The 24,682-nt window shown below is 37.3% G+C and overlaps 1 protein-coding gene and 2 long non-coding RNA genes across 10 annotated transcripts; 1 reads left to right on the plus strand and 2 right to left on the minus strand.

Annotated features, from left to right (window-relative positions):
* The first annotated feature begins 7,125 nt into the window (after positions 1 to 7,125).
* LOC112734348 (protein-tyrosine-phosphatase MKP1) lies at positions 7,126 to 9,820 on the plus strand. Of its 2 annotated transcripts, none has more exons than XM_025783615.3 (2): positions 7,126 to 7,438; positions 7,660 to 9,820. In XM_025783615.3, the coding sequence occupies exon 2, from the start codon at positions 7,668 to 7,670 to the stop codon at positions 9,594 to 9,596; it is 1,929 nt and encodes a 642-aa protein (XP_025639400.1). In that variant the 5' UTR covers positions 7,126 to 7,438; positions 7,660 to 7,667; the 3' UTR covers positions 9,597 to 9,820. The 2 variants fall into 2 exon arrangements, with proteins under 2 accessions (XP_025639400.1, XP_025639401.1); XM_025783616.3 differs by having other exon boundaries at positions 7,292 to 7,444.
* A 145-nt stretch (positions 9,821 to 9,965) lies between these two features.
* On the minus strand, positions 9,966 to 10,984 carry LOC140183899 (uncharacterized). 6 transcript variants are annotated; one of them, XR_011880427.1, is made up of 4 exons: positions 10,924 to 10,984; positions 10,718 to 10,816; positions 10,339 to 10,458; positions 9,966 to 10,162 (listed from the first exon to the last, which is right to left on the minus strand). It is a non-coding gene; the product is annotated as an uncharacterized lncRNA (long non-coding RNA). The 6 variants fall into 6 exon arrangements; XR_011880425.1 differs by having other exon boundaries at positions 10,339 to 10,816; XR_011880424.1 differs by lacking the exon at positions 10,924 to 10,984 and having other exon boundaries at positions 10,718 to 10,908.
* Positions 10,985 to 13,324: 2,340 nt separating this feature from the next.
* Positions 13,325 to 15,695, minus strand: LOC140183900 (uncharacterized). Of its 2 annotated transcripts, none has more exons than XR_011880430.1 (4): positions 15,517 to 15,695; positions 15,377 to 15,426; positions 15,155 to 15,283; positions 13,325 to 13,652 (listed from the first exon to the last, which is right to left on the minus strand). It is a non-coding gene; the product is annotated as an uncharacterized lncRNA (long non-coding RNA). The 2 variants fall into 2 exon arrangements; XR_011880431.1 differs by having other exon boundaries at positions 15,372 to 15,426.
* Between the last annotated feature and the right edge of the window lie 8,987 nt (positions 15,696 to 24,682).

Below are 24,682 nucleotides of genomic sequence, written 5' to 3' on the forward strand. Positions count from 1 at the left end.
GATGAACTTTGCTGTTTTCCTGATGATATGAAAATGATTGATGAGGTGGGCCGTGCTGGTGTCAGCCGATTTCTTCAGGTATGACTTTGTGTTTGCTGAGTGTTTCTTTTTGTTGTTTGTTTATTGATTTGTGTTTTTTCTAGGTTATTGGTGCTCGGGTCGTTGCCATTGGTCGGTCTCAGGAGCTCGCTTTAGAGCGGGAGAAAAAGGAAGCGACGCATCTGGAGGAGCTGTCTCAAATTATCCAGAAGAAGGATGATAAAATTGTTGAGCTGTCTTCCTCTATCGAGAAGCGGGAGCTTGAATTTGCTGAGGAGCGAAAACTGCATGAGGCTTCTTTGAAGAATTCAAAGTCTGAGGTTGATCGGTTGGCTGCTCGGATCAAAGAGTTGGAACGTGGGGTTTATGAGGCTTTTGCTCAGGGGTTTGACCGCGCTGTTTCTCAGGTCAAGGTTCTGTATCCCGAGGCTGATCCTTCAAAGCTTGATGTTATGAAGGTTGTTGTTAATGGGGAACTTATGGAGGATGAAGATGTTGCTGGAAGTGATAGTGAGGGATCTAGCATAGGTGACAAGATAGAGTAGTTTGCTAGTGTTTGTCTTTTGTTGGTGCTTGTAGCATCTTTGCAGCTTGTTGCTGTTTTGTATTTTGAACTTTTCTCCTAATGTTTCGACAATGACATTTTGGGATCCGAGTATATAGCTCGGTTTAAAATTACAGCCCTTTGTTGATTAATGTGTTATGTACATTTTGTTAAGATAGTGGTATGCTGCTATGTGAAAAATGGCTGTTTGTTTTGACGCTACTCTTTGTTTGATTCGTAGATTGAGATCGTAAAGGCTTTGTTGTTTTGATGATCCCTCAGAGGATTCGCTTCGAAATAACTTTGTTTGTGTTTTTCATTTGTCTTCCTTCGAGTTTTGTGTTAGAGGTGTCGTTCTCCGAGTATATAGCTCGAATTTATTTTGTTTGTTGAAATGTATGGTAGAAACTATCGTAAGAAATGTTAGTTTGCATTTGTCCGAGTATTTATACTCGGTATGTGTTTGTAGGTTTCCGAGTATGAAGCTCGGATTTTGTTTGTTCGTCTGTTGACTTGTTTTTGTGTTGGATGTTAGCCGAGGAATAAGCTCGGCTTGTGGTGATAGGATTCCGAGGATTATGCTCGGATAATATGAAGTGCCTTACTGACTTGAAGTGTATGATAACTGTCAAAATGAGAATTGTTTTGATTATACATGAGTTGTATGGTTACAATGATTTGTTGCGTCTGGCCTCGTTAAAACCCTTTCCGAGTAAAACCCATGTGTTTTGGGAAAAAACCTTCGGAGGGAAAAAGAGTACCATCATTCGCTATTATACATATTCTGTCATGACTGATATTTCCTTAGAGAGGAGACGTTCCATGTTCCGGGAAGTTGTTCTCCTCCAAGAGTTTCTAATTTGTAAGCCCCCTTTCCAAGGTTTTGAAGGACTCGGAAGGGCCCTTCCCAGTTTGCCGCTAATTTGCCATGTGATGAGGGCTTCCGAGCGTCTTCTGTGCGTCTGAGTACGAGATCTCCATTGTTGAAAAACCTGTGAACTACTCTTTTGTGATGTCTTTGCTCTAGGTATCGTTTTCTGGCTCGCTGTTTTATGGCGGAGATGTCTCTTTCTTCTTCTGCGAGATCCAATTCGGCTAAGCGAGCTTGTTGATTGTTTGGTTGATTGTAGAGGTCGGTCCTTATCGTGGGGATGCTGACCTCTACTGGAATGAGCGCCTCTGCGCCATATACCAATTTGAAGGGAGTTTCCCCTGTTGCAGATTGAATGCTGGTGTTGTAACCCCATAGGATTTCTGGGATAAGGTCGGCCCACTCTCCTTTAGCGTCGCCGAGCTTTTTCTTTAGTCCCTGCAAGATAATTCTGTTAGCTGATTCAACTTGTCCGTTAGTTTGTGGGTGCTCTACTGAGCTGAAGTGATGTTTAATGTTAAAATTTCTCAGAAAAGTGGCGAGCTTATGGTCTGTGAATTGTCTTCCGTTATCTGAGACTATTTCTCTTGGGATACCGAATCTGCATATAATATTTTTCCATAGAAAAGATCGCACTTTTTCTGCTGTTATGTGTGCTAGTGGTTGTGCTTCTATCCACTTAGAGAAATAGTCAATTGACACTAAGAGGAACTTTACCTGGCCTGGCGCTTTCGGAAAGGGTCCGAGGATATCCAATCCCCACCTATCGAAAGGCCAGCTTACCTCTATGGTATGGAGCTCCTCGGCTGGGGTCTCAGAGAGGGTGGCGTGCTTTTGACAATTGTCACATGCTTTGACTTTTGTGATGCAGTCCCGTTTTATCGTCGGCCAATAGTAACCTGTTCGCAAGATCTTTGCTGCTAATGCCCGGCCGCCGATGTGGTTGCCACAAACTCCTTCATGCGTTTCGGCTAAAACCTTCTCGGCTTCCTCTTTGCTGATGCATTTGAGTAGTGGTTGTGAATGTCCTCGCCTGTATAGGGTGTTTCCGAGCACTGTATAGAAGCTTGCTTTTCTTCGGAAGAGCGGCAAGTTTGGTTCGTTATTTGGTACAGTGCCTGTGTTTATAAAATTGAGAAAAGGTGTTCGCCAATCTGGGACCTGTGTAATACTCAAAATTGTATCCTGCTCAAAACTTGGTTTGTCAAGTGTTAGCTGGGACAGTGCCGATGTGTTTTCGGCTTGCCGAGTTGTGGCTAACTTAGATAGCACATCGGCCCTGGTGTTTTGTTCTCGGTTTACATGGATAATATCAAATTCTTTAAATTTTGAAATTAGATCCTTTGTTACGAGCCAATATTTTTCTAACAAAGGATCTTTTACCTGGAATTCGCCCTTTATTTGATGTACCACTAATGAAGAGTCGCAGTAGGCTGTTATCCGAGGTATTTGTAGTTGTAGGGCGAGCTTTAGTCCAGCGAGTAGGGCCTCGTACTCCGCCTGATTATTGCTTGCGTTGAAGCAGAACTGCAGTGATTGCTCGGCCACTACTCTGTTTCCTTCCTTGAGTAGTATCCCAGCTCCACTGCCTTCTTTGTTTGATGCTCCGTCTACATGTACGCTCCACCTGACTTCTGCATTATGTGTGTCATTAGTCATCTCTGATATAAAGTCGGCTAGCACCTGTGACTTTAGTGTTTTCCTTGATTCGTACTGGATGTCGAACTCGGAGAGCTCGACCGACCATTTTATCAATCTGCCGGCGAGCTCTGGTCTGGTTAATATCTGCCTTAGCGGTTGGTCTGTTCGTACTATGATGGTGTGGCTCTGAAAATAGTGTCGTAGTCTTCTTGCTGTGGTAATTAGTGCTAGCGCCAGTTGTTCTATCTTTGGGTACCTTGTTTCAGTTGGCTGTAGCACCCTACTGATGAAGTATACTGGATTTTGCTTTCTTCCTGTTTCTGTTACTAAGACCGAGCTTATAGCATGGTTAGATACTGATAGATATAAGTACAGTGGGCTACCTGTCTCTGGTTTTTGGAGGATTGGTGGTGATGTCAAATGTTGCTTAAGTTCAGCGAAAGCCTTTTCGCATTCGTCTGTCCAGTTGAACTTCCTTCCTTTAGAGAATGTCTGGAAAAAGTGGTATGATCGGTTTGCCACTGCAGGTAGGAAACGTGATAGGGCAGCTATTCGTCCTGCAAGTTGCTGGACTTCCTTTATTGTTTTTGGGCTTGTCATGTTCAGTACGGCCTTGCATTTTTCTGGGTTGGCCTCGATGCCACGGGATGTTAACATGAATCCTAGGAACTTCCCTCCTTGTACTCCGAACGCACATTTGTCTGGATTGAGTCTCATGTTATATGCTCGGAGTTGTCTGAAGATTTCTGCTAAGTCGTCACAGTGTGACCCCTGCATAGGTGTTTTTGCTACCATGTCGTCTACATAGACCTCCATATTGCGGCCTATCTGCTGCTGGAATACTTTGTCCATTAGTCTTTGATATGTCGCACCTGCATTCTTTAGGCCAAAGGGCATTACCTTGTAACAAAAGTTCCCGTGTTCTGTTATAAAAGCTGTTTTGCTTTGGTCTTCTGGGTGCATTAAGATCTGGTTATAGCCAGAGTATGCATCCATAAAACTCAGAGCTTTGAAACCAGAGGCATTATCAACTAATTTATCAATGCAAGGCAACGGATATGCATCTTTAGGGCAAGCTTTATTTAAGTTTGTAAAGTCGACGCACATGCGCCATTTACCTGAGCTTTTCCTTACCATTACCACGTTGGACAACCATGTGGTGAAGCGAATCTCTCTGATGAAACCTGCATTGAGGAGCTTCTGGGTTTCTTCGAGTGCTGCCTGTTTTTTCTCTTCTCCGAGGTTTCTTTTCTTCTGTGCGACTGGTCGGACTGTTCTGTCGATTGCTAGCTTGTGGCAGATGACCTCTGGGTTGATTCCAGGCATGTCATCTGGCGTCCAAGCAAAAAGGTCGGCGTTCTGACGCAGTATGTGAATGAGTTTTGCTCGGTCTTCCCCTTCTAAGGCTTTTCCAACATATGTGCATTGTTTGTCATCTGATGTCAGTGTTATTTGTTGAAGATTGTCCATTGGCCGAGGTCTTTCGCCGATGTCTTCCCTTGGGTCAAGATCGGCTAGTGTTGCTGTGTTGGCAGACGTGTGGATTGCTTGAACCTGGGGCCGAGCTTCTTGTTTTGTTTGTACTGGTTTTAGACCAGCGTTATAGCATTGCCGAGCTTCTTGATGGTCGGCGTACACCGTAGCGATCTTGTTTTCCTGCACTGGAAACTTGACACACAAGTGTAATGTGGATACCACTGCCCTAAATATATTCAGGGCGGGTCTCCCGAGTATAATATTATAAGGGCTGTAACAGTTTACTATTAGGTATTGAATATCAATGGACTTCGACATAGGGATTTCTCCCATTGTGGTCTTTAGCCATATGTGTCCCATGATAGGGACTCTCTCTCCAGAGAACCCAATTAGCTCTCCGGAGGAGGGTTGTATCAATTTTTCTGATAGTTTCATTTTTGTAAAAGTAGAGTAAAATAAAACATCAGCGCTACTACCTGGATCTAGTAATGTTTTTCTTACCAACAATTTCCCGGCCTGGATTGAAATTACCACGGGATCGTCGAGGTTAGGACTTGCCGACTTGAAGTCTGATTGGTTGAATGATATTGTGACGTCTGGTTCTTTGTCCTTCTTTGGTTGTATGGTTCCTTCGATTGCTAGCATTGTTCTATAACTTCGCTTCCTGGCCGAGCTTGTTTCTCCTCCGCCAGCGAATCCCCCAGATATGTGGTTGATGACTCCTCTTGGTGGATCTGGAGTCGTCTCCTCTTTTTTGTCATCTGCCGTTGCTTGCTTATGTTCTATCCTGTTCGAGTTTCCTCCTCTGCCCTTCCGGGTCTCGATATATTTGTCTAGGAGCCCCTGGCGTGCTAGTCTTTCCAGGAGGTCCTTCGCCATAATGCAGTCATCCGTAGTATGACCGAACTTCCGGTGGAAAGCGCAGTGCTTTGTCTTGTCCACGAACCTTTGATCCTGATAGTTTCCTGCTCGGGCTGGTGGCCTTATGATTTTGGCGTTGAGGATCTCTCTGATGATGTTTTCTCTCCTGGTATTGAATCTGGTGTATGTGTTGTATTTTGACTCGGGCTTAGAAGGTTTCTTAATGTCTTTGTTACCTGGCGATCTGAAAGTTCTTTCTTCGCTCCTCCGATGCGGTTGTTTGTCTGATTTTTGGGCCTCTCGGAGTTCTTCGATCTCCATTTAACCTGCCGCCCTTTCTCGGAATTCCTCCAGGGTCTTCGATTTTGTTATGGCAATGGTCTCCCGAAATTTGCCAGGCCTAAGGCCGGCCTTAAGGGCGTGCAGGTGAACGGCCGGGTCTAGGTCTTGGATCTCAATAGTGGCGTCTGCGAATCTGGTCATGTAGTCTTTCAGGCTTTCGTGCAGACCTTGTTTGATGGTGCCGAGGTAGTCCGATCCATGCACGTAGATTCTTGATGCAGCAAAATAGTCAATGAATGATCTGGCGAGATCTTCGAAGGAAGAAATCGAACCTGCAGAAAGTTTAGAAAACCAAAGTAACGCTGCACCATCTAAGTAGGTAGGGAATGCTCGGCATAAGACAGGCTCGTTGTTAGGTCCGTTGAAGAACATCATTGACTGGAATTTCTTCACATGGGCTCGAGGGTCGCCGAACCCCTTGTAGGGTTCTAGCGCGGTAGGCAGTGTGAAGTTCTTCGGCATCTGGTAATTTGTGATCTCTTCAGAGAAAGGGTTGTCGAGGGTGAGCTTCTCTTTCGGCGGGACGATGTTTAGAGGGTCCGCCGCGCTTTGAGCCGAGCCTTTCGAGTTCTCTCCATTGTTTTGTGTTGAGAGCTCGGCTATCCTCCGTACCTCCGCCTGGAGCTCAGCGATCTGAGCTAGGAGGTCATCCTGTGAGAGTTGTGGGTTTTCCTTGTCAGCCATGTCTGAGGATCGGGAATCCTGCAAAACAAAGTAAGAGACTAAACAAAGGAAAGAAGGGGGTCAGATGTACTCCGGGCCCCACGGTGGGCGCCAAGTGATTCGTCCTGGTACAGGGTGGCCGAGCTTAGCGATTCCGAGCAAGCGTCTGTCGGAGAGGGAGAGCTATACGTCGGCCTGGAACGAACACCGCGGCGGGAATACCTGCACAAGATACTCCGACGCTCAAGTCAGTAATGATTCTCAATGAGAGAGTTAAGAGTAAAGAGTAGAAGAATGAGAGTGGTAGAACCTGAGACCTAGCTGATTATTTTGACTAGGTTTTATAGAAGTTGTTATCTGCCCGTTAGTGGATAGGTCCTAGTTTATAGGTTGGTTGGGATATTCTGTTTTGGTGCTACAAACTAGTTGAGCACGTTTCCTATTCTTAGCTGAGTGATGCTGTTTCGGTCCAGATTACGTGCCGGGATTTTCAGACGGCTGATGCGGGGCCGAGTTTTATGACGCACGTGTCTTTTTATTCGAATGGAGGAGGCCGAGCTTATCTGCTTCTGTTCCGAGCTTGTTTAACGTGACGTCGGCCTCTGATATTTGTGTGCCGAGTATTTCGGGGCGACCGAGGATGTGGGGGACGCATCAGATATAATCCATAAACTTATTTGAATGTAACGTATTCTCCTTTATTATGATTGACCAGGAAAAACGTTAGTGAATGCAAATTTTGGTCATTGGTCGTCAAACCAAATTTAAGGATTTACCTAAAAAAATAAAAAAGAAACCTAAGATTGTTAGGACGGAATATGGATATACTTTTTGTTCTAAAAAATAAAAAAGTTGTATTCGTAATAATTTGAGGAGTGTATGTATGTATTTAACAAGTTAAAAGAAAGTCGAAAAAATAAAGAAGGTATGGTGTGGTCAAAGTGGTAGACGAGGAGGAGGCGTCTATCCTGCTGCTCTTGTGTGTTGCCAGTGCCGCTAAGGTTTCGGTATTCTTTCCTTTTTCTCAGCTTGCAAGTTCCAACCATTTAAAGCAACCTCTCTTCAGATCCACCACACGTCACACTCTTGAATTTTCCTCTGCCGAAGCCTTTGACACGGTCAAGGGTTTTAGTCAGCTTAACTAAGCTAGCTACCGTAACATCCACCAACATTTACGCTTTTATGGCTTTCTACTAAACTTCATTTCTTTTTCATTACTCAGATTCTAACATGCTTGGTCAAGACGGTACCGCCGACCGCTCTGCCGCTCCCGCCGCTCCTCGTATGCCATATTCCCGCTCAGCTTCCTGGAGTGATCGCTCTCCGGCTACCCCAAGGCCGCCGCCGTCGGGAAACAAGCCGAGATCGCTGCTGCCGCCGCTTCAGCCTCTGGCCATCAGAAGGCGCGGCGCGGAGGAGTGGCCGAGCGCCGGATCTGACGATCTCGGCGTGTGGCCACTCCCGGAGACTCCAAGAGGGTCTGTGTCTGTGGTGGGGTCATCATCGGAGTTCCAGTTGAAGAGGGAGAAGCTGGCCTTCTACGACAAAGAGTGTTCTCGGATTGCGGAGCACGTGTACCTCGGGAGTGACACGGTGGCCAAGAACCATGAGCTGCTGAGGCAGAACGGCATCACTCACGTGCTCAACTGTGTTGGCTTCGTTTGCCCTGAATATTTCAAGCGCGATTTTGTTTACAAGACTCTGTGGTTGCAGGACAGTCCCACAGAAGACATCACCAGCATCCTGTACGATGTTTTCGATTACTTTGAGGAGGTTAGGGAGCAAGGCGGGCGCGTGTTGGTTCACTGCTGCCAAGGGGTTTCGAGATCGACCTCTCTGGTGATCGCGTATCTGATGTGGAGGGAAGGGCAGAGCTTCGAGGATGCGTTTCAGTACGTGAAGAATGCGAGGGGTGTGACCAATCCTAACATGGGTTTTGCGTGTCAGTTATTGCAGTGTCAGAAACGGGTACATGCTACTCCCGCTAGTCCTAATTCCATTCTTCGGATGTATAGAATGGCTCCTCATTCACCTTATGATCCTCTTCATTTGGTTCCTAAGATTGTCAACCACCCCTCTGCACAGGCCCTTGATTCTCGTGGTGCTTTCATTGTGCATGTTCCTTCTGCTATTTATGTTTGGACAGGCAACAACTGCAATTCGGTTATGTCTTCTAATGCAAGAGGCGCCGCATCTCAGGTTGTTCGCTATGAGAGGGCTACGGCTCCTGTTCTTACCATCCATGAGTATGACGAGCCACCGGAGTTTTGGATTGCTCTTGCCTCTGCTGATTGTGACCAGCAGGAGAAGGAGGACACAAGCTTGGAAGCTGTTCGTCCTAGGAAGCTTGATGAATATGATTTGGATTATGAGATTTTCCAAAAGGCACTTGCTGGTGGGGTTGTTCCACCTTTCTCTGTGTCTAATGCAGGCTCAGAGACCTGCCTTCCAGCCAGAGAAAGCGGTTGGGGGAGACTGCGCCGGAAACTCGCCAGCGGTTTCATCAAAGGATTGTTCACTTCATCCAAAAGGAACTCTACTAATGAAGAAGCTGCTCTTGTCATGGAAGATTTTGCTGTTAATGTTGATCCCAATGATTGCTCAGGCAGGGAAAAAGGTTATGTTGAAGTGTTGGATCATTTTGTTCCCATTACGGATGTGGATTCATCATTGCCAACATCATCAGATTATCTTCCTTGTTTCACGAGCAGCAGTTCCAAGTCACCAACGCTCTCGCCCTCCAGTTCTGATTATGCAAGTTCATTTACATTTTCACCTTCCTCAACAAATTTGTCTTCTCAGCAGCCATCACCTTCTACTTCTAGCATGGATTCAACCGAAACTATTTATGCCAAAGATGCTTCTGTATTGGACAGTTCCTCTCTGTTTCACAAGAAGGGTGATGTGTTTTTGGCTGATCAAACATCCGGAGGGTCCACCTTCTTTTTGCCATTGAAAGGGTCTATACCCTCCATTGCAGAGCGCAGAGGTAGTAATCCACCACCTCGCATGTTGCTACCTTCTTCAGTCACCGAGTCACCCCATCCTCACAGGAGCAAGATTCATGTAAGATCAAAGTCATTTTCTTTGCCGGAATTGGATGATAACTTGTTAAAGGATGTTGATTGCAAGCAAGCTGATCCTGCTTCATGTAAATAATGGCTATCCTTGAGATTTAAGATTAAGTTAACTTGATTGATTACAATAGTTGAGTTTGAGTTTTGTGTAGTCCAAATGTTCTATTTTTGGAGGTGACTTTGCTCTGGGGTTGTTTGAATTTGAATGTTGCAAGGTGTAGTGTAGGATGAGGAATAATATAGCACCTGAAGGCTCAAAGTACATAACAATCATCATTAAATTTAAGTGAATATTATTGAACTCTATTTTTCTCCTTTTCTGCCATTTTTTTTTCTTCATTTAGGTCCAGCTACCATATGAGTATGAAATGCATTGCTGGTTTAGGTGGTTGAGGCTAGCTAGCTATCAATCCATAAATCACTAAATAATAAAAAATTGGTGCAAAAGTCATCTTGGCAACAAGAAGGAAACAAAGCAACAGTTATAATTTACATTATCATGGATGTTAGCATCATCCTTTACTTATTGGTTCCATTAATAAATATGTTACTATGAACTTTTATTAGTTGCTATAGTTCTGCAAGAGAGAAAATATGGCTTCGCTCCACATCGTCCAGGAAATGCTGCATGCGTTAAACAGATTTTGCCTGCATATGGCCACAGCCATATTAATCAAATTATTATACTCAATATTAATTAGCAAATAGCAATTCAGATGATGAAAATGATGATCATATCAGATATTTAGCAATCAAAGAAGGAAGTACAATACATAATTCAAATTCGTTGAACATTATACATGAAGGATTTGAGTGTTACATACATGCAAAGGCCTCCTCTTTGCAAGCATGAATGTTGTGATGACAGGAACCATTGCAGCAGACAAGTGCATAAGCGTGTGACCACTCACAATATGCCCTGTCCGTGCTCTCTTGAGCCATAGCTAGAGGATAAAATCATGCAAAAGATTAAAATTGGAAGATGATATTTGTAAACGAGTATTGATTGTACTATTACATCAGAATTCCAAACCTGAAGCCAAGAGCCAAAACGATGAATGAGTGTAGGTTGGAGGCAACAAATAAGCCATTAGAGGTATGACAATGCATGATGCAAATTTGAACAGGCCATATAGTTAGTTAAGGTGACATTCAATTTATTAAGTTGGTGTGAAGTTGAATTGTAGAAAATAAAAATAATACCGAAGAAAGTGCGTTTGTCAGCGAAATCGTGGTACTTCTGAGGCTGAGGAATGGAAGGGTTTACCACCAATCCACCATCACCAGGTCATAATGAATTCACTGCAATGAAATTCTTTGTTAGGCATTAAGTATATTACTAGACTAGTTTTTATAAGATGTAAATGCAAGCAAAACAACTTAAAACTTTTTCATGAAATTAGGATTACTGATTAGAGCAATTTCATTCATCATAGCAACATGGAGAAGGTGATAGTGACCTGCATTGCCTGCATAGACGAGCCTTGACTAATACCTGGTTTTCATTTTTATAGTCACAACACGTGCCATGGATAAGACAATTTTGTGAAAATCATGGCTATTTACAACTTATTAGTGGTTTTGACTTTTGACTATCCATATCCATATACAAATACGATGCAGTTCACACTTTAGTGACAGATAATCTACCATACCAATTGCCAAGTATATGCTAAACATATATATGAAGACTTCTAATTTTCATACTATATGAAGACTTCTAATATATATATATATATATAAAGCATTAAAGTTAGTCATTATGTGTTTATATAAATATATGTGTAATTTAATTTATTTTTAATATGTATTTTGTATGTTAATATATATTTTATATTAATCACTAATTTTAGTATCTGATTTTAGTATATACCAAACATAATTACTATTAAATATAAAAATTTGGCTAATATTAGTTTAAAATATTAATTATCTAACATTTTTCTTAAATTAATCTAATTTTCATACCTTATAATATTAACTTATTTGCATGCTAAATTCGTATTAGTAATTTAAAAGTTTGAAGAATCTGTAGACGATCTGTTTGATTAGTTGTTGAAATTTTATTCTATTTTAACTTTTGTACCGTATATGGTCACAATAAATTTGATTTGTTAGAGTAATAATAAGTAGTTAGGAGTTAGTAGTAGTTAATAGTAGCTGATTTTTTTTATGAGGAGTGCTACACATACAGGTCATTTGGTTTACAAGTCATACAAGTTGGAAGAAACTTAACAAAAAACACGCCGACTCATATACGATTTCCATGGCGTACTTCGCGTTCCTCCTTCTCCTCCTCCTCTTCCTTCTTCTTCTTCTCCTTCTTCTTCTCTTACTCTTCTTCTTCTTCCTCCATGAAAACGAGTTTCTTGTCAAATTTGATCTCCTTCGTGCGTTCTCTCTTTGCCTTTTTATTCGTTGTTTTATCTGCGTTTATCACTGGTAATCTTGCTTCGTTTTTTTTTTCGATTTTCATAGTTTCAGAAATCAAGCTTTGAGATCGTTTTGAAGATAATGAAAATTCAGAAATACACCCAAACGATTACAGAAATACACCCAAACGGTTACAGGAATACACCCAAAGGATTACAAAAATACACCCAAAGGATTACGAAAATACACCCAAAGGATTTAAGAAATACACCCAAAATTTGTTGAAGTGCACCTTATGCATAATTCAGAACTCTTTCTCTTTCTCCTCCTCATCTTCTGCTGCTTCTTCTTCTTCAAAAACGATTTCAGAGCTTGATGTCAAAAAATAATGGAAATCGAGAATAACGAAGAAAGAAAACAGAGAGAAAAGCACGTAAATGAAGAAGGAGAAAGAGAAGGCAAGAAACGAAAGAAAAGAAGAAGAAGAGAAAGAGGAAGAAGAACGTGCAGCAAGAAGAAGAAGAAGGTGCAAAAGATGAGGAGGAAGAAGATGAAAAACGTGCAGTCAAGAAGAACGAGGAGAAACACGACGATGAAGATGAAACACTTCAAAAACGAAGAAGAAAAAGAAGAAATAAATGACTTGTATGACTTGTATGAAAAAACACTTGTATGTGGAGAATTTCTCTTTTTTTATATTGAACTATTATTGGTGATTTCATTGATGTTATGATGATTTGGTGTAATACTTGATGTGGAGATATTAAAAATAAGAAAAAATTGTGAATAATAATTTTAAAAAAGACAAAAAAATTGAAAAAAAGTAACTATAAATCATGAGTCATAGGACAAAATCTGAAAAAGATAATTAGAAATTGTGAGTCATAATTTCAATTTTTAATTTAAAAAAATTTGTAATTTATAAAAATAGTAAGTGACAAACCATAATTTTATGGTTTATTTTGTATTGAATTTGGTGGATTTTATCAACTTTTTTTATATTTATTCATTAAAATAGCATGGTTTTGTAATTCTTCTTAATTTGTGCTTAATAATTGAAAACATGTTTTTTAAGCTTTTAAAGTGCTAAATTTAATTCACTTTTCTCCCATTTGATACCTTGATATGTTTGTTTTAGTGATTTAAGGTTTTGAAGGCAATAATGGCCTGAAAGAAATGGAAAAAAAAGTATGCAAAGTGGAGAGCTCATGAAGAAATGAGGATTTGCAAAATTCATGGCGACGCGTGTACGTTGTAACACCCTACCACACTAAGCTTTACGCTTAAGCTGTAAAACAGAGGTGGTGTGGTATTACGACCTCTAAAATAAAATGAGTACATATAATAGCAGAAGAATTATAATATGTTAGGAGTCTTGAAGAAAAGAGGAAACAAAAATCGCGAAATAAAAGTGCAACGCTCAAGGTACGAGTTAACTTACGTGCTAAGAAAATCATAATTATTAAACATAAGATAACAGAAGTAGGAATAGAGTGCCAAAGAAACAAAATAACAAGCTCCTAACTCAGCCTGTGAAGTCAAAACTGGCCGGAGAATATTTACACATATATACATACATATCCCAAAATCCAAAAGTACATATACACAATCTTGCCTCTCCATAAACCTCTAGGAGGATCAAAAGAACAAGTTATGCGGAGAGAAAACCAAGTACATATATACACATCATAGCATAACAAAATAACCCTGTAACCACTCCGCTTTAAAGGTCCAGACGCCTAACGAGATGCCTCTCGACCTGCATCTGAAAAACAACAACATAGTATGGAATAAGAACCAGAGGTTCTCAGTATGGTAAAGGTGCCACACACATAATATATAAGGTCTTGGGAATGCCAGAGGCAATCCTAGAACGCCGACACTTAGATTATAGAGCATAAAATATTAAACAGAAGCCATAAAAGGTGTTTTTCTAAAAATATTTAATCCTAACTTAACTTAACCTTAAATCTAAGTCCCATACTGCCATTCCTCCGTACCTCCAACTCCTTCATGCATTTTCACAGACAAATAGACAGATAAGGCAAACACAAAAAGGTTACAGTTATTATAGGTAACAAATATACATTTAGCATGGCAAGTACATATAGGCATACCCAATTAAAGCACAAGCAAGTAATTCAAGTAATATGTATATGATGCATGCCTGTCCTATGGCTGATGAGGCTCATCTGTCGGTTATCCAGCCAACCCGACAAGTCTGAATTGTCCTTAGACTGTCCCCCGACGTGCATCTCCAAGAGTCTATGCATAGCTTTTTCTCAAATAATCAATATTGCTCAATGGGGGTAACATTCTCGGGAATTTATATAGTGTCCGGTCACACTTACGTCGTAGGGTCAACAGAGTATCGAGTTTTCAACCTGGTACACGTGGTGGCAAGCCACGGCACTTGATCAAGGGAATCTCGTATCTCAGATTATTCAAATTCATAAGCCATATAAATAATTCAATTATAATTCATCAACATCCACATCATTCTCAATCGCATCTCATTCATCATTATACGTGAATCATATTCAATCCTTATCCTTCATTATCATACGTCCCATTCTGTCCATCAATAGTTCCAATTCAAAACATAATTCATTCTTTTCTAAACGAATCAAACTTAAAACATGCTCATTTTCTTAATAACTCTAAATCAAACCATATAACCTTTGAATATAAATCTTTTTAAATAATCATATAAACAAAATCTCTAATTTTTATAAAATTTCGGTAGCATCTCCTCTAAAACTCGGACTTTGCCACCCTTTTCGGGTCCAAACCTGCTTTCTTTTCAATTCAACATACCCTTCCTCATCATCATAACAGTCACCATAATAAATCTACCTTAGATCAACAATTATACTCATACAATATTCAAATCCAACAACCAAAATTCAACTAAGGATCATAGTTCACTAATCCTAGGATTCTAACACAAAATACCTCGTTATCACAACAACCTCCACAATAGTTATACCTCAAATCAATAATTCACCAAATCATTAGTTAATCAACAAGCACCAAACCAACCATGTTCATCAACAATAACATTCAACCATAATTCTCTCCAAATTAACATAACAACATTCACCATCCAAAATTAATAACTAATTATCCAATAAACTTCAACCAAATATATTCATCGACAAATTACTAAACATTAAACATACACCTGCATTCCAACTTATCCTATGGTCATCTAGCCTAAGTTTTTACAGAACATTATATATTAAATGCAAGAAACCTAAATCATACCTTGGCCAATTTCCACGTAATGACCAAAACTATTTATTCAAAACCAAGGTAGCCCCTCAAAACTCAACTAATCCGCTTCCTCCAAGTTTCAGTATTCACATTTTCAAGCTCCAATTATTTATTCACAACCTAATACACATTCATAACACATATATATCCAATTTAATACTCAAAGCTCAAATTCAATGAAAATAAAATAGAATTATCGTATCTTCACCTTACCCAAGCTTCACATAAGCAAGAGTGAACGTTTTTCTCAAGCTAATTGGATCCTAAAACATCAGAAATCAAAGAAATTCAACCTTCCCATTAAAATTCGAAAATTTGGGGAAAAGAGGGCTTAGAGTGATTAAACAAGTTACCAGTAAAATTGTTTCAGTAGAAATGTAGAGCTCGACGTGATGGACGCGTGGCCACAAACGGTGCAGCAATCGGAGCTCGGACGGAGAAGTTATGGGATTTGGAAAGTAACATAAGGGTTTCGGTGAAGTTTTCATTCTTCCCTCCCCTGGAAGCTGAAAGCTTCGTTTCTGTTGGAATGAAGGGGACGAAGGGCTTGGGTTCACTTAAAAGGGCTGGTCCGGTTGGACCGACAGTCTGGTTTGGATCCGGTTCAACTGGTTCGGTCCTTTCGGTCTAATTTTGGACCGTTTTCTTTGAAATTAGTGTCAAAATTCTTGTTTCGATGAGCTCTACCCTAAAGTAATATAATATTCACATTTCTAATCCTCCTTATTAAAAACTAATTTATTGACTAATTATCTACTAATTTAACCGGGGTTTACATACGTGGCCCACGCGTGCGCGTATGAAGAAAATCTGCCAGGTGACGCGTATATGTGGCCCATACGTACGCGTGACAGGCAGCACTTGACCAACTTAAAATGAATACGTTGGGGGCAATTTCTGAGCCATCCATCCCCAAATCCAACTCATTTCTGAAGCTATTAGAGGCCAAATTCAAGGAAGATCAAGGGAAGAGCAATTAGGAGTAGAATAGGAACATGCTTTACGTTATATTCTAGAGAGAGAAGCTCTCTCTTCTCTCTAGAATTAGGTTAGATTAGGATAGGTTCCTCTTAGATTTAGATTTAATTCTTGTTTTCATTTACATTTTCTTGCAATTTATTGTTTTTACACCTTTATTCTTTAATTTTACTTATTATTTCTTCTATTTTGTTGTTTTTATGTTTATGAACTCTTTGTTAATTTTAATTTTTATTAATGCAATTTGATGTTTCTTTGTTTATTGTTGTTTAATCTAGTTGTTATTATTATTTTCTTACATTGGGTAGTTGTAGATTTTATATTTCTTGTTAATTTACTATGCTTTCCTTTTATGCCTTCCAAGTATTTGATAAAATGCTTGGTTAGATTTTAGAGTAGATTTTTGTGTTCTTGACTTGGGTTGGTAACTTGGGTAACTTTGAGTTACTAATGTCCAAGTGATTGATAATTTGTTTCTATTGACTCTAGTTGTTACTAAATTACTTAGTGAGTGGCTAGGACTTATGGACTAGGATCAATTAAGCTCACTTGACTTTCCTCTAATTTTGGGAATGACAAAGTGGGAATGATCCTTGTAATTATCATGTTGTGGTTAGTGACAAGGATAATGAACCTTAACCATTAACCCTTGTCAAGACTTTTTTACCATTTGAGTTTTCTTTATTTTCTTGCAATTTATATTTCTTGTTTATCAAACCCAAAACCCCAAAATATACCCCATAACCAATAATATGCACACTTCTCTACAATTTCTTGAGAGACGACCCGAAATTTAAATACTCTTGGTTTTTATTGGGTTTGGCTTAAGTGACAAACAAATTAAATTTTGGTTGAGGGTTGTTTGTCGGTTTAGATCTATACTATCAACGGAATTATTTTGTGAAAATTCTTAACCGACATTAACCCTACATTAAGTTTTTGGCACCGTTGTCAGAGAATTGCAAATGTGTGCCTTGTTATTGGTTATTGTATATATACTAATATTGTGAATAGCTTGATTTTTGGTTTGTTTGCTAGTTTTTGCTAGTTTTATGATTTGATTTTCTTTGTTTCTTATTAGTTTTAACCTTACATCAATAAGTCACGAATTTTTAGATACAAATTGATATCCACGATTTGTATTACTTGACTCACTGTCATCACACTTGCAGAATATATCAGTTTATACTCATATTAGTGTATTACACAACTTCGCCTATCATATGAAAAATAATTAGCAGTTAATTACTCAGAAGATTAATATTTATGAGATTAATTTATAATATATCTATATATAACTTAGCTCTTGTGTTAGTTTGTAATATCTCGATATAAAGCTTAGCTCTTGTATCATGCAACTTCAATATATACAATCTACTTCCTTAATCCCCTTTCTTGAGTTCTAACATGGTACCAGGGTCATGGTATCTTCTTTGAAGAGCTCAAGTTATTTTCTCTTTTCTAGTGAAATATCAATTTTTTCTTCACCATCGAATCCTTTTTTGCTTCACCTCCTTTTCCTTCTCTTTTGCTACTGTATTGATGTTTTCTCACCACAAAGTCTAGCCCTTCCTCTTCATTGTATCGTCCCGAGTTGAACGAGCCAAACTTCATCCTCCTTCCTTTCATCCGAGTTTTTTTCCCTCTTTCCGATGTTATTATGCATAACCAACTCCACCATTGTATTCGTCTCTCTGTTGCGAGTGCAACAAATCAAACCTTGTCGCCGTCAGCCAAGTCACGCGTTGTCACATGCCGTCACAAGTTCCTATCTACCTCCATTGATTGGTTTTAGCTGAGACTTTTTCCGACTTGTTCTTTCATGTTTTGACACTGTATTTGAGTCACCATCCTTGATATGGTCTTCATCTTACCATGCCAAGTTCAACCAACAAAGTCCTACCACCATTGGCCGCCGGATGTGCCTCCACGCACTGGTCAATGTCCCGCGGCCCATCAATCATCCTCAATTTTTCATATTCAATCTGGACTGCTCGTTTCGAATGCTAAGATCAATAGTCCAGATACAATCCATCCTCTTGATTCGGTTGACCACACCCAACCCGTTCAACGGCTTGCGCATTCACCCGACCCAATTTTGCGTTGACCCATGCGTTGACTAGGGCACATCAGTATGATGACGTGGCTCTCTCCTCCATTACGATGCTACCACGTGTCAAGTGATACTGACGTGGCAATGCTACTTTACTGTTGACGCGATGCCTTTTGTAGGACCTCTCCTAAGGTTTTTTGGTGTTCTCTTTTTTATTTTGTCTTTTGTTTTTGCGATTTCTGCTTCGATCTTGTTGTTTTCACATTTTTAAGTTTGTCATCTCTTCGACCTTTTTCCGATAGTTTTCCATCTCTACAACTGTTTTTCATCTTTTCTGTAGTTCATTACTCTTTTGGCAGGTTCGTTTGTGCTTCTTTCTAGTAGTTTAGTCTACGTTTTTTGTTTCGACAGTTCTGTTTATGCTCCTCTGACGGTTCTATTTGTACTCTTCTAGTAGTTTTATTTGTATTTTCTTCCAACAGTTTTATCTGCGCTTCTTTCTACCAGTTTTGTCTGCACTCAGTTTTGTTTGTTTTCTGCAGTTTTTCTTTATGTCATTGTTTTAAATAAATTTCTAGTTCAAGTTACCACTTGAGTTTGAAGAAGAATATTAGAGTAATAATAAGTAGTTGGTAGTGGTTAATAGTTAGTAGATAAATATTTATGAAGTTAGTTTGTAATATTTCTATATATAACTTAGCTCTTGTATCATGTAATATGCAATTTCAATTCATGCGCTAACTTCTTGTGACCCTTTGATTATGTTAAAATTGAAGAGAGGAGATTAAAAAAATGGCGAGTGCTATGGTGTAGAACAAATATTTTTTTTACACATGTAGATGCCACTTGTCGTGATATGAGAGTGGTATGATGTTATGTATGAGACATGATGGGAGACAATCATTAGAACTACAAGACCCAATACAATCTAGAATAACAGTGTTGCAGGTAATGATATCGTTTTACTTTAGTGCTAACAGACATTATCAATAGATAGTTAGTATAATAATTAAAGAGAGATTATGATTTGCTAAATTTTTGGAAGAGGATTAACTAATATTTTTTTAAAATGTTATTATGTTTTGAGCTTAGACTTTTATTACAATAAACACAAGTAGTGATTTAGCCTATTAAAAAAATTAGGGGAAGTCATCTAACAAAAAAAGAAAAAAAAAACTAGGAATGATCTCTCTACTGATACGAGGGTCATGATCATTTTATTCAAATTTCACTTTAGGCTCAATTCAATTCTAAACAATGTATTTAGATTTTCTATTTTAAAAAATAGAATTTCAAATTCAAAATTATTATTTTGCAATTTGTCACAAATAATAATGATCATGATTATTAATAAATTATTAATTGAGTAATAAAATTTATCATTATCATTACTAATAATAATGATAAGCATAATCATAATTATAATCGTCATTTATATTAGAAATGATAATGATAAATTTTATTACTCAATTAATAATTTATTGTTCTATTTTGCACCTTTCTTAATTTTACATAATATAAAATATATTTGAACAAATCTATAATATCTCCAAAATAAAATTATTATTCATGTCTATCATTAAATATGACCAATATAATGTTTATCCCAATTAACTAATCCAATTACAATTTAATCATATCGATTAGAAAAAAATTTACACCATAAACTATCTACATATTATTAACAAATATATAATCAAACACAAAGCAAAACCCTAACAACACAATCTCAATTTTCAACCACGAAGACATATCTCATTAAGTTAACCTCTTACTTCTCTTCTATTAAAAAAATCATCATCAGACACTATAAACATTATCAAATGCCTTCAACTAATAGTTTTGCAAGTTCATGATAACTAAAGAATTGTTAATCACTTGCCCTTAATATATTTAAATTTCTCGTCATCTTACTTGTTGTCAGGGATGTTCACGGATACAGGTAATCCAGTTATCCATTTAAAATTAATCCAATTCGATTATATTATTTGTAAATTTAATGGGTAGTCGGATGCAATCGACTCAGATCCAATTAAATCCGACCTTAATTGGTTAGGGTATTAGTTTTAGATTTTTAGGATTGCAGACAGTTAATTAGTTTAATATTAATTAAAAAATAAAATCTAATAATATATGCATTTTTATTTATTAATTCAAAATTATTCTAAATTATGATAGTTATTTAAGTTTAAATTGATAATGTATTATTATTATTACATATTTGTAGTATTTAGAATATTTTTTAATTTTGTTTCAAATTTTTTATAAATTTTATTTTTAAATGAGTATCCAATTATCCGAACTAATCTAACACAAATCCATTAAACTTTAATAGGTTATATTCTCCAACTCGACAAGTTAAAGACTAATCCATTACGGATCTGAACTCCATTTAAGGGTTTACCGCTGGCCAATAGGTTACTACATGCACAAAGTAAGATTTGAATTCCCGACATTTACTTAAACAAATGAATGAACTAACCATCCGACCAACTCAAGTTGGTTTACTAGTCTTCGTTTTATTTGTTTACATATAACCCTATTCATTAACTTCTGGCCCACCCAAAAAAGAATATGTAATCAACTTCTTCACCACTTATAAGGCCCAACCCTATATTCCACTTCCTATGTCCGTGTATGTCCGCTCTATGACACAAATTTTCAACTTCCTCGACATTTGGATGTTTAACTCACATTGGTACTAATATATATGAAACTTGGCCTACAAAGTAAAAAATCCAACCATTAATTATAGACTCATTATATTAAAAGATAAGTATTATTTTGGTCCCTAACATTGAGAGTCAGAATTGAAATCGTTTTTGGTGTAATTTTGGATTTAAAATCATCCTTAATGCTACCTTTCATTTTAAAATCGTCATTTCTAATATATTTTTTGTAAATGACAAAACTACCCTTTTTTATAAATAGTTTTTTCAAATAAAAATATATAAAATAAAAGAAAAGAAAAGACACGAGAGGGGAGGGGAGACACGAGGAGGAAAGGGGAAAGGACGCGGGGGGTGGGGGAGGAAGAAAGGAAAAGGAGAAAGGGAGAGGGGGACGGCGCCGGCGAAGCTTGGAGCTGCCGTCACCGTCGCTGTCGCGAGCCAGGGAGAAAGACTCGGCTTCTGCACCGCTGCTCCTCGCCGCCTGGCTGCTTCTGCTTCTTGCTTCGATCTCTGTTTCTGTTTCGTCTCCTGCTTCTTTTGGATCTGCTTGAGTGCTTCTGCTTCTGCATCTTCTACTTCGTTTTCTACTTTTTGCTTCTGCTTCTGCATCTTCTGCTTATGGGTCTGCATCTTCTGATTTTAATTTGTTATTTTCTGATTTTATCATTATTGTGTTTTGATTTGTTGAATCTGATTTTGATTTGTTGAATCTGGATTTGAATGGTGAATTTGTTCATCTTAATCCATAATTTCCTAATTTTTATTGTTGGTTTTGTTATTGTTTTGATTTCTGAATTGCTATTGCTTTTTGTTGTTTTTTATTTTGTTATTGTTTTTGATTTCTGAATTATGGAGTCCTTTAATTTAGAACATGCAGATTGCAGAGTAAAAGTGAGATACCAATAATGAATATGAGTGTGATTGAAACAAAATGAATGAATGAAGTGAGATACCAAGAGGAAGAAGGTTGAATGGCTGAATCTTGAGTGTGTTAATGGCAACAAGAATTTGTTAACGGAAAAAGAATTTGTTATTCTGGAAAAAGAAGAAGAATGAAATGGTGAAAAAAAAGGGGGTATTTTTGTCATTTAAAAAAAAATTATTAAGAAAGACGATTTTAAAATGAAATGTAACATTAAAAATGATTTTAAATTCAAAATTATACCAGGGACAATTTCGATTCTGACCCTCAACGTTAGAGACCAAAATAATACTTATCCCTTATATTAACATAATAATCCTAATTTAATTATTTTTACTTACACAGCAAAATGATTTTACTAAGGGAGATTCTACTATGCTGAACCCATTTCCCTTCTTTACATGCTGATGATAAATGGAGTGGCTGCTGCAATGACACGCGTTGAGAGAGACTGCCCAGGAAAGCTAGTTTTCTGCTTTGCAACAGAATATGGGTCTCACACACTTTTATTTATCGGTTACTTTTCAGGTGTTTATGTTTCTAACGTTGGATTAGGTAAGGTGTTAATTTTTTTTGTAATTAAGGTTGGTAGTTGTTGCAAAAATGTGATGGGTTATTTTACAAAAAAAGAGTTTGGGTTTAGCAAAAAAAAAAGCCTTTGTCTTATTACTAATAGTGGATTGTAAGACCACCAAAAAAAAGATTGGATTAGATTGACTCAAAAAAAAAAAGAGGTATATTTATCATGTTACAAAATTTTTTGTTTTGCTGAAAAGTCTTAAATAAAAATATCATAAATAAAAAGTCTATAATAATGTATAATTTAATAATTAAAATTGTGACTATATTTATTGGCAAGATAAAAGATAGTGATAATATAATTTTTGAATTGAAAATGAAGTGTTAATTTTTTTTTTTTACAAAATTAAAGAGCATTTTTTAAAAATAAATTGTCAATAACAATCACCTTTATTTATTTGTATCGTAGAGAGTACGGTACTTCCGGTTATTTTATTACTCGGTTTTCTTATTACTACATTTATAATTTTTATTTTTTCTAAATTATTAATAATTTCAATTAACATAAATAAGTGAATGAAAATACAAATAAAAATAAAAAACATAAATATGAGGGGGAAAAAAATAAAAAAAATATTATAAAAATAAATTAGAATAAAAATACGAAGGCTATGAAAATAAATAATCATAAAATTAAATAATCAGTAAAAATTATTGCTATACATAGTATGGCCTATAACAAAAACAAAGGATATCAGAATGTTGATTGTAATTTCTCTAATTTTGTTGAAGTGGATTTTTTTAAAAAAAAAAAAAAAAAGGAGGAGGCAACAATACTAAGAAATAGAAAACGAAATCTTAGTAGAGGGTCAAGAAAGGGATATCCTAAATGACAAAGAAAACCCTAGCTTCTACGGAGGTGTCATTTGTCAGGTAGTGACTAGGTCCTCACATCTTCCACGCTGCCGAACCTGAAGAAGCCTTCTTCGTCCACCGCCGGAACGTGTCAAACGGCTGTTTGTCGCGCGTCGCCCATGTGCTGACCCCGACGGTGATCCCACTCTGGTCGCCTGAGGATTTCACGGTCTGCCGTGGAGGCCTGCACCGTCACCGTCGTTGAGTTGAGTGTTCCAGGTATTGCCGTGCTTAGTCCGCCGTTCATCCATTATTAGTAATAAGACAAAGGCCTTTTTTGGCTAAACTCAAACCCCTTTTTTTGTAAAATAACCCATCACATTTTTGCAACAACTACTAACCTTAATTACAAAAATAATTAACACCTTACTTAATCCAAAGTTAGAAACATAAACACCTGAAAAGTAACCGACAAATAAAAGTGTGTGGGACCCATACTCTGTTGCAAAGCAGAAAGCTAGCTTTCCTGGGCAGTCTCTCTCAACGCGTGTCATTGCGGTAGCCACTCCATTTGTCATCAGCATGTAAAGAAAGGAAATGGATTCAGCATAATAGAATCTCCCTTTTACTAATCATCACTATTCATATATTCCACTCCTGCAATACACACAGTGTTTGTCCTTTTTAAATGAAGTCACACATCACATTCTATAATTTTTTATTAGACAACTGTACTACTATAACAACCTCATTTTTTTACACGTGTCTTTTATATGTGTAGAAAAAATTTTCCTTCTAGACTATAGTATTTGCCTTTTCTTTAAAATCAAACAATCTTAATTGGGAGCTTAACAAAAACAAAAACAAAGAGAGGTACATATTTGGAGTAGAACAGTAATAAACACTATCTAATTTTGAGATTAAATTATTATGCTTATTAATAAAAATTGAGAAGGTTAATAAATTCATCTATGAATAAAAAATTAATTTCTATCCATTAAAATTTGCTTTGATACAAATTTTATTTTTTATTAGTAATTTATTAAATTGGTTTTCTAAAAAATAACTTTTTTAAAATTTGTAACGCTTATGTTTAATAAATCATATTAAAAGTAGTTTTAAATAAATAAATACAAACAACAATAATTATAGTTTTTTCGGTGATCTAACAATAATTTTATTTAATAAAATACTTTTTAAAATTTAAAATGATCATAATGAAAATAAATAAAATCTTTTGATTTCTTTAGAAAGTATTTCTTTTAGTACTTTTAAATTTTTGAAGTCCATAACTTTTTTTATTTATGGGATAAGTATGGTTTTGGTCTCAAAAGTTTTGCGCTAGAATTGAATTCGTCCCTCTTCTAATTTTCGATTTAGAATCGTTCTTAATGTTTTTTTTCGTATTAAAATCATCATTTTTAATAAAATTTTTTATATTATTTCTAAACTACCCCTATTCCTATTTTAATAATAAAAATTATAAAATAAAAAAAACCGCGTGTAACGCATGTTGGAAG

Source organism: Arachis hypogaea, chromosome 3 (assembly GCF_003086295.3).
Source record: "Arachis hypogaea cultivar Tifrunner chromosome 3, arahy.Tifrunner.gnm2.J5K5, whole genome shotgun sequence".
Taxonomy (NCBI): Eukaryota; Viridiplantae; Streptophyta; class Magnoliopsida; order Fabales; family Fabaceae; genus Arachis; species Arachis hypogaea.